The sequence below is a fragment of the Lutra lutra genome, chromosome 10 (genome assembly GCF_902655055.1).
Source record: "Lutra lutra chromosome 10, mLutLut1.2, whole genome shotgun sequence".
Taxonomy (NCBI): domain Eukaryota; kingdom Metazoa; phylum Chordata; class Mammalia; order Carnivora; family Mustelidae; genus Lutra; species Lutra lutra.
This window is the reverse complement of record NC_062287.1, coordinates 63,390,314-63,400,749: the sequence shown is the minus strand read 5'-3', so window position 1 is coordinate 63,400,749 and position 10,436 is coordinate 63,390,314. Positions and strand designations below refer to the sequence as shown.

At 40.4% G+C, this 10,436-nt stretch overlaps 1 protein-coding gene across 1 annotated transcript; it reads left to right on the top strand.

The window, feature by feature from the left end:
- Nucleotides 1-969, top strand: LOC125078336 (olfactory receptor 10T2-like). Its single transcript, XM_047690799.1, has one exon. The coding sequence runs from the start codon at nt 1-3 to the stop codon at nt 967-969; it is 969 nt and encodes a 322-aa protein (XP_047546755.1).
- Nucleotides 970-10,436: the final 9,467 nt, after the last annotated feature.

Below are 10,436 nucleotides of genomic sequence, written 5' to 3'. Positions count from 1 at the left end.
ATGAGGGGCAATCACACCACAGTGAGCACCTTCCTTCTGTGGGGGTTTTCCAGTTTTCCAGACTTGCAGGGTCCCCTCTTTGCGATGATCTTCTTCTCCCATAGGACCATCCTAGCTGCAAATGTATCCATAATGGTGGCCATCAAACTCAGTCACAACCTTCACACCCCCATGTACTTTTTCCTCTGTGCCCTATCCTGTTCAGAAACCTGTACCACCATGGCAGTCATCCCTTGCATGTTAACGGACTTGCTATCTGACAGCAAGACCATTTCTCTTCTTGAGTGTGCCACACAGATGTTTTTCTTCTTTGGCTTGGGAGGCAATAACTGCTTCATCATGGCTGCCATGTCCTATGACCGCTATACTGCCATTCACAACCCACTGCACTACCCCATCTTGATGACCCATAAGATCTGCTTTCGGTTCATCACAGCTTCCTGGATGCTTGGGTTTCTGATTTCTCTGTGCATCGTCATCATTGTATTCAACTTGTCTTTCTGTGACTCCAACATCATCGAGCACTTCTTCTGTGACATCTCACCTGTGGTCTGCCTTGCGTGTGACTACACCTCCCGTCAGGAAACGGCTATTTTTGTGCTCTCTGCTTTTGTGTTGGCGGGCAGCTTTGTCTTCATCGTGATGTCCTACGTCTTCATTGTGTCCACAGTTGTGAAGATGCCCTCTGCCCAGGGGAGGTATAAGGCCTTCTCCACTTGCTCCTCTCACCTCACTGTGGTGTGCATACACTACGGATTTGCTGGCTTTGTCTACCTGAGGCCCAAGGACAGGGACTTATTCTGTGAGGACATGCTGATGGCTGTCACGTACACTGTGCTGACACCTCTGCTTAACCCCATCGTGTACAGTCTCAGAAACAAAGAAATGCAGATGGCACTAAGGAAGGTATTAGGCAAGTCAAATAGGCTCATCCCTCAGACGGTGAATAAAAGAACACTGGATACTTAAAAATGTGCAGACTGCTGATAAATAAAAGTGGGGAAAAGTGGAGTATTTCCAATGAAATAATCACTTTGTGTACAAAGCAATTAAAGTGCATCCTAATTGCCTGATATACCCTGGTCACACTCCTTTCCTACTACAAAATCAGACGTAGTTTTAAAATGAGAAAAATATTTTAAAATGTTATTACATATACATGTAGATATACACATATACATGCATATATACACATACATATATGTGTATGTGTATACATATCGAAAAACAGTTTGGAAAACTATTTTCATAAACTTTGTTGCCTCTGGAAGGAAAAAATTCTACCAAAATGGAAAAAAAGAAAAAATGAAAGGGAGAGTGAGCCAACAAGAGAAGGAAAATCACTAATTTACTTTAAAAAGGAAAAACTACAAAGTCTTAAAGTTGAAATGAATGAAAGACCACAATACAGAGAAATTTTAAGGAATTTTAAGAAAGACCTTGTTCAGCTCTATTCAAAGACATAAGGAAACTTAGATCAGAATGGGTGAATTTCTGGAAAAAAAAAACAGATGAAAATTACTGCAAAGGAGATATTTTTAACATATCAGATTTCAGGAATAATATAGAAAAGTCTGTCAGAGAGCTCTTCCTTCTATGCCCCAGCAAAGGAGTAGGCTAGATGATTGCACAATTAACAAGTCCTCAAAAAGCAATGAATTCAAATGCTATTTGAGTTAGAGTATACAAATCAAAGCTTCTAATTTTTGAAAGTCACAGAAGTGGAAGGTGCTATGTATAACTGGAGAATCTAATTGAGGCCATTGCAGTAAGGTTTTCATGTGGACTGTGCAAGATGTTAGCTGCTGCAAGGAGTCTAGGCATTTTGAGGTCATACTGTCCAATGGCATAGCCACATGGTGTGAAGTTGCCAATGTTGGAGGACTGAGGGAAGGAGATGGGAAAAAGATCAAGAGGCTGGTGGCAATTTGCTAATAAATGAGAAGAAACTGGATTGTCAGTGAACAACCAAGGACAATAGTACAGTTCACCCCTGAACACCACAAATTTGAACTGCATGGGTCCACTTATATAGGGATTTTTTCAATAAATACAGTACAGTACTGTAAATATATTTTCTTCCCTTATTAATTTAACATTTCTTATTCTCTACACTACTTCGTTGTGAAAATACAGTATATAATACACATAACATACAAAATAGTGTTAATTGACTTTTTTTAAAAAGATTTTAGTACGTGCCCGCGCATATACACATATGGGAAGGGGAGAGGGGCAGAGGAAGAGGGAAGGAGAGAAGCAGACTTCTCACTGAGCAAGGAGTGTGGGATCCCTTGTGGGGTTCCAAGTGGGGCTAGATCCCAGGACCCTGAGATCATGACCTGAGTGGAAGTCAGACACTTTACCAACTGAACCACCCAGTCACCCCAATTAGATTTTAGGGGAAGTCAAAAGTTACATGTGGTTTTTGACTATGTGGAGGTCAGTACTCCTAATTCCTGCCTTGTTCAAGATCAACTGTATACTATTTCATAGCTGGATAGGATTGGTGTCGATGAGAAAAATATTTTATCATAAATATTCAAACAAATGACTTAGAAATACAGTAAGAAGCAAGGAGAATATCAGCTTGTTGCTGGTGCGTGCAGAATAGGAAGTGAGGAACTTCCTTTCAACAGAGCTGAGAAACAATTGTGCCCTTCTGAGACAACAAGGTTTAGTTAAAACGAAGAAGTAGAGAACAAACTCTGTAAAGCTGATGGGTGGAGTGAAGATTCTAGAATGGCAGCAAAGCATCTTGGGAGAGAACCCTGCAAGGAAGAATCTCAAGAGAGGAAGCATGGGGTTGTGCTTGAGTGAAAGGTGAGGAGAGCTCCGGAAGGGCTTGTAACTGGGATTCACATCACAGCTTCATTGATTATGGGTGGTGTCAGAGCCTATTGGGTCTCTGGATCCAATGGGAAATGGAATGGGAATTCTTTAACACTGAATTAAAGTTTGGCTAGAAGTTCACTGACCAGTCATTCACAAACATCACCATTCCATTTGCACAAACGTCCCCTAGTTAACATGAAAGTCTCTATTTCCTCATATAATCATCTTAAACTTTTTCATCTCCTTGTTTCAGTCTCAATTTTGACTAAGTGGGATAGAGTGCAAGTTTAACATATGCAAACCAATCAGTGTGATAGACCACATTAACAGAATGAAAGATAAAAACCACACAATCATGTCAATAGATGTGGTATTTACACTTGTGGAATATTATGCAACTATAAAAAGAAGGAAATCCTGCCAGTAGTTACCAGGGTTGGGGAGGTTGCAGAAATAGGGAGACATTACTCAGAGTACAAAGTTGCCATTATGTAGAATAAGTATGTTGTAGAGATGTAAAATACAGGGACGCCTGGGTGGCTCAGTTGGTTGGATGACTGCCTTTGGCTCAGGTCATGATCCCAGAGTTCCCGGAGCGAGTCCCACATCGGGCTCCCAGCTCCATGGGGAGTCTGCTTCTCCCTCTGACCTTCTCCTTGCTCATGTGCTCTCTCATTGTCTTTCTCAAATAAATAAATAAAATCTTTAAAAAAAAAAGATGTAAAATACAGCATTATATGTTAATAGTTAATTGTGTATTTTATACTGAAAATTTGCTAAGAGAGTAAATTTCAGTTGTTTTCACTGTAAGGGCTTACTTAGCCAGAGGGAGCCATTTTGTTGTTTATGCAGTAAACTTAGATTGACCCTACGCAGTAAACTTAGACTGATCCTGCCCCTCCTAGAGGAACTTACTTGCAAAGACCAGATACAAGGGCAGGTCAGGCCAGGTGGAGACATCCAATCAGTGGAGCATGCATACCGTCTCGCTAGCTACCAGGGAGAGTGGGCCCTGCCTTCTGGGCGCCAATTCTGACCAAGGTAATAGGCTAGTTCAAATATCTACTAGGGTAAATTGTAATCTCATTGGCCACCTGTGTGTAGCCAGGCTCAACCACATGGCCTTTGCTCTATAAAAGTTAGTCTGTGAGGCGGGGAAGGGTCGCCTCTTTGTAAGAGATGACCCTGACTGGTCATTTTGATTCTCGATGCTTGGCGCGAAATAAAGCTTTGTTTGACTTTTGCTTTGTATCAGTCTGGTTCCTTTGATTACGGACCCAACATTCACCACACCCAAAAAGGTGTGAGGAGATGGATATGTTAATTAGCTTGACTGCATTAATCATTTCACATGTATGTCAGAAATCATGTTGTACACCTTAAATATATACATTAAAGAATTTTAAAACCTTAAAAAAATGTAAAGTTTTAAAAAATGGCAACTAGCACTTTATTCTTACTATGTGGATAGAAACCATTGGATTTTTAAGAAACATTTCATTGCAAACTTCTTGAAAGCATATGATGCATTCAACTTGCTTTCCTCAGTTCATAATCTAGTGTGAGGAATAAAGAGACCAAATAAATATTCATTGAATTAATGTTTAACCAACAGATATTTGTTAAATGCTTGCTGTGTACCAGACCTTGTACTTTGAGCTAAAGATAATTAGTTCAACCTCCCACATCTCTCCTTTCACCCACCTGTTTCTGCAACTGCATTTCCAGCTAGCAATGACCACCTTACTCCCATTTTCCTTTATGCTTCAGTTTAATGTCATTTCCTCAGTAACTTCTTCCTGGAGCCTCACAAATAAAAGCATTTGCCAAGTGATATCAACAGGAACGGAGACTGAGCAAAAAGCTACAGCCTGGGGTTTTTGGCAACAGGGCAGGCAACCGAAGACAGAAGAGACTTGAGTCTGAAATTCTATGTGTAATTTCTCCTTAAGGAAATTGACAACTTCCAAGTTGCATGTGAGAGATCAAAACACCAGGTGGCAATCTGCCTGGGGGAGGCTGAAGATCTCAGTAGATATTGGCATTTGGCAGGGCTGAAAGACAGCCTGTTTAAAGGTAGAGAAAACCTGTCACACCTTAGGCTTCTAATTGGGAGTCCTGAAAGACCAGATGTGAGGAGTAATTACTGTATCCAAGAAATAAGGCCAAACCAGAAATAGATCATCCCCAACACAGCACAGCACCTAACCGACACTGTTTTACCAGGAGTTATACTGTACTAGGAGACGTGGAGTTGTTTTGTTACATGAATGACCCCTTTGGGGACTAAAATTCCATTTCTTCAAAGAGATTCATCCAGTGCTTTATCTGCCTTCTAGAAGAAAATTGAATACATTTTGAGGAAGATAATCTCATTTTTATCCTCTACAACTTTTTATCCATATTGCCCATCATTCAAAAAACAAAAGAACAAGGTATGCCAATAATTTGCCAGGATCAAATGCATAAAAGCCAGGTACTTCAAAATAAATATTAAAACTATGTCTAAGAAAAAGAGAAGAATAAAATGAAGACTCATATCAGAGAACTGAATACATTTTTTAAAAACAAGTTTAAATCTGAGAAACAGAAAATAGGAATTCAGTAGATGAATTCATAGTAGATTGGACACAGCAGAAAAGAGGATTAGTAAACTGAAAGATAGGTCCGTAGAGAACATACATGTTACTGGATGGAGGAAAAAAATACAAAAAGAATGAGAGCTATACGGGAAATTGTGAAAAGATTTAACACATGTGCAATTGAAGTCCAAGCAAAAAGGAGAAGTAGAAGAACTTTCCGAAGAAATAGTATTCCAGACATGAAAGACCATGAGCCACAAATTCAAGAAACCCTGCATCTTCCAAACACGGTAAGTAGAACAACTGCACTTTGGGAAATCATAACAAGACCACAAGAAGCCAAAAGCAAACATTAAAAACTTCTGAGGAGTTGGCTTGAGACCTTCTCCTGGAGCTTCCCATGTATAATCTGAAACCAGCCCTCTTACACACAGGGCAGGGAAAAACCAAAAAGTGAGGCACCACTCCGGGTTGGAAGGTGGCAGTTTTAATAGCAAAGGGAACTTACATTCAAGGCTTGTCTTGGGCAGCAGCAAGACGGTGAATGCATCCCCCCACCTACCAGCCAAACCTTTAAAGCTTGTAAAGAGGCCTTAACTGGGTGCAGCCATGCAGACCACGCAGGCCACGAAGACCACGCAGGTGTTTTCAATACCAGTTACCGTCTCAAGGCTGTGTCCTTGGAGCAGGCTCAGGGAGCAGGAGAGGCAACAGGAACATTCCAAGGACAGGGGAGGAGGCCCGGAGCTGCTGAATGCCTGGGTCCAGCTCCTGGGTTCATGGGTAATCACATCTTTTCGGTGATTTCCCCAACAAGGGGGACATACAAGACATATTCCTTTTGAAAAAGAGGACGAGAGAGGGAAGAAGACTGATGGCTGAATTTTTGAGAGAAATGATAGAAACAAGAAAACAATTGCATCTTAAAAGTGCTCCAAGATTTATAACTGGAAACCTAGAATTCTACCCAAAACAGACTTATCTTCAAGAATGAAGGTGCACAGTGTGCCTGGGTGGCTCAGTCATTAAGCGTCTGGTCATGAACAGGTCATGATCCCACGGTCCTTGGATCGAGTCCCACACGGGGCTCTCCACTTTGCGGGAAGCCTGCTTCTCCCTCTCCCACTCCCCGTTTGTGTTCCCTCTCTCGCTGTGTCTCTCTCTGTCAAATAAATAAATAAAATAATAATGATGTTGCACAGAACTATACTAATACATTGTCTCGGCGTCTGTTTCTTGGTTTTTGTTCTGATTCATTAGTAACCTGGGGTGAAGCTACATCAAGGGTACACAGGCCCTCTTTGTACTATCACTGCAGCTCCTTGAATCTGTAATTATTTCAAAATAAAAGCATGTAAAAAGTGAAAAAAAGATGAAGATTTTTTTGATGACTCTTGTTGACCAAAGATTCTTTGTGACCAAAAATAAATGAACCTACCCCAAATTTTAAAATCATCACCAGCAAATGTGTAATAAAAGAAGAAATAATAGAATTTTTAAGCAGAAAGAAAGTCAGTGCTGGTATTGGCACAGTGTTGAAGAAAGGCATGAAAGGAACAAAAAAGAATAAATACCTGAGAAACTAGAGGAGGTACAACAGGTGAGGGAACAGCTTTGATAACTAATTAAGAAATAGCGTTGGCCTCCATTTCTAGGTAGATGGTAATCCTGTTGCCACTGCCTGTAGCCTCAGATTAAAATGAGAAAGAAAGGAGTACTCTCTTCTAGAATCTTCTAAAATAGCAACTTTATTAAAGTATAATTTACATACACACGATTTAAATATATAGGTAGATGACTTTTGACAAATGTAAACGCTTCTATGACCACCATCTTAATCATGGTATGCAATGATTTCCTCACCCACAAATTACCTCTCACTCCTTTGCCTACAATCTGCTCTAATACTCTGTTACAGGTAAGGTTCATGGAATATGAAGAATGTCAATGACTTCCTAAGTCCCAATCCACTCCAAAAGAAGAAAAATTTCCTGAAATTTATATAGACTAAAAATCTTTTAACAACCCAACAGCTCAGGATCTTTAAAATCTTCTCCTGGTTCATATCTCTGCCTTCTAAGTAACAATCTATAGTCTACAGTCATCAGGAAACTTCCAAAAAAAAAAAAAAATTCTTACAAAAGGAGTTTTTGATTATTTGCACAGGGATAGTCTTGATCTTTATTTTTTGATGTGCTTTTTGGGGAAAATGCTTTTTCCCACTTCTAGTATTCTCTGTCCCCCTTTGGAAGTGCTATCCATTAGCATAACACACCTTCCTTAGCCTTCACTCCCTCCTCCCCAAGAAGTAGTAAATTAGTCAATAGTCAGTTTGGAGGGGAATACTAGATATGTAGTTAGTTGTATTAACTTGTGAGAGCAGCTATAACAATGCAGCACGAACTGAGTGGCTTAAACAACAAAAAGTGATTGTCTCCCAATTCTGGAGGCTAGGAGTCCAAGATCAAAGTGTCAGCAGGGTTGGTTCCTTCTGAGGGCTGTGAGATCTGCTCTAGCTCTCTCACTTAGCTTCTGATGATTTGTGGGTTATCTTTGGAGTTTCTTGGCTTATAGAAGCATAACCTATTTCTCTGTCTTTATTTTCACATGAGGCTCTCCCTGTGTGTTGTCTGTGTCCAAGTTCTTTTTTTTTTCTTTTGTAAGTAAGGATATTAGTCATATTGGATTAGAAGCCCATCCTACTCCAATATGACTTTATCTTAACTACTTACATCTATAACATCTGTATCTATTCCCAGATGAGGTCACGTTGAGATACTGGTGGTTAGGACTACAACATATGAATTTTTGAAGGACACAATTCAAGCAGAAGAGCAAGCCCAGCCTTTCCCCTTCCTCGTTTCTCTTGGGAGCAAGCTTGACCTCAGTGCTCTGGGCTACTCTTGGTCATGCTGTAAACAGATGGGGAAAGACCCAGTTTCACTGGGGAGACCTGAGTGTTTCCAATACTGCCAGGGACAGAGAGGAGAGTGTCAAGTTCTGGGATTTGGAACATGAAAACACCTGTGTCCACAAATATGTGATATTCAAATATGAAGATATTCTAATATCTTCATTTGTAAAGGTTAATATTTTGCTCTCCTACATGCCTTCTCCTATGTGCCATTTCCTCCTATGTGCCAATGTGTATCCCCTCCCATAAAAGAGGTAACAGTGCCACACACCACACCACCTACATCTGGGAGATTGGATTATTGAATAGGAAGGAAAAACCTCTGCGTGAACTTACCATAATCAACTGGAGAGTCTTTAAGCACCTAGAAAGGAGAGACTTGGATGAGGAAGCGGTCCGTATGCAACATGTCTTCCCTCTGACAGAAGGAAAGGGTTGGAGGGAGGCAGACCATTTTGATGGGTGTGCAGGGATAGTCACCCCAGATCTCTTGCAGTATGAGGCCTTACAAAGAGATGCCACTTATTGAGAAAGGACCAGAGGAGAAGGAATAGTTTTGTGAGATGTCTGATAAATTCAAGTCAGGACACACTGAGTTTGAGAGTCTTGGGAGAAAAGGGAAGGGTCGGTGAAGAAGTTCATCTGTACTCCAAGGAAGGGTGTGTAGGATTCTGTCACCACAAAGGGGGCAGCTGAGCTCATGGGAGAAGATAAGATCACCTAAGGGATTATTGGGAGGGGGAGCAGAGCTGAGGGCTGAGGATGTACCCTGGTGAAAAGCAAAGTATAAGAGGAAAGATGAAGACAAAGACTTCCAGAAACAGCGAAAAAAAACTTCAACCACCAGAGTGCAGAGCTCCCACTATGACTCCCAGGATGCCTTTTCCAAGACTGAAGTTACACCTTTGGAGGCCCTCTCTTTGCAAAGGGGCATGCCTGTGCTGATGCTAGCCCCCGAATTATTGCACTGCTGGGCTTACAGGCCCCATAATTGGTGGAAGTAAATTTGAGGCATAAATGGAGAAATAGGACCAGAGAAATTTCACAGAGTAGCTTCCAGGCAGAAAAGGAGGAGGTTTCCTTGATCTGATTCGTGAAGAACTCGGGTCAGCTTGTAAAGTGGTCCCTCCAACCTATCACAGAATTTGTTTGTCTGACATTATTCCTATGCTGATAATAAAATATGTTAGCTAGAATATTAATCATAAATAATTGTGAAAGGAGTATAGGAGGAAGGGAATCGATTTAGAGGCAGTTGACATACCAGACTGGACCATAAGCCCCTTCAAAAAGGTCAGTGGAAAAAGCAGTGACAGGAGACACCTCCCTGAGAGACATTATAAAATGTGTGGCAAACATATTATTTGCCTGAACCATAATCTCATGCCTCCTATCTATCAATTATTGTTGAAAGAAAGTCCCAGTATCCCAGTCTCCCCCTCCAAAGAAACTTCAGCTTTTGAAGTCCTACTCTAGAATCATCTGGTAAGACTCACATTGCAAAAAGAGTCCACGAGACGTATACAAAGTTCCTTCTGTGTTATCTGGGTTGGATCTCTTAATGGCCACACGGAAGAATCATGATCTTTACTTTGGCTTAAATAAAGTGAAAATAGAAGCTTTTTGGAGACACCAACATCAGTGTTTCCAAAAAATTTAAATGTTCATTGATGAAGGCAGGGCAGTATCTTTAAAGGAAGTGACCTGAACAGCCTGACTTGTCAATATAACCATTAGCTGGGGACAAGGTTTTTTTGTTTTTGTTTTTGTTTTTTGCCAGATGTTATTTAACAAGATGGAATTCAATCAAGTTCGATCTTTGATGGAAATAGCTCTCTTTATTTAAATAGGACTCACAACTAATGAATGGAACTATTTTGCAAAGGTATTCTTACCTTGGAAAGTTCATACTTAATTTGAATGAAGCAGATTTCCATGTTAATCACATATTTCATTTTCTATATGGCAGTCAGCATTGGCTTTTTATATTTATAGGAGTTCTTCACTATCAAAGTGATAAAGTTAATGATAAATATCAAAGTATCCAGCACAAATTTTTCCCCAAATCATTGGTTTGTTATTTATGGATTCATATCTGATGTAAT

Bases quoted from the DNA above. Each gene is read 5' to 3' on its own strand.
- LOC125078336 (XM_047690799.1), top strand. From the start codon at position 1: ATGAGGGGCAATCACACCACAGTGAGCACCTTCCTTCTGTGGGGGTTT.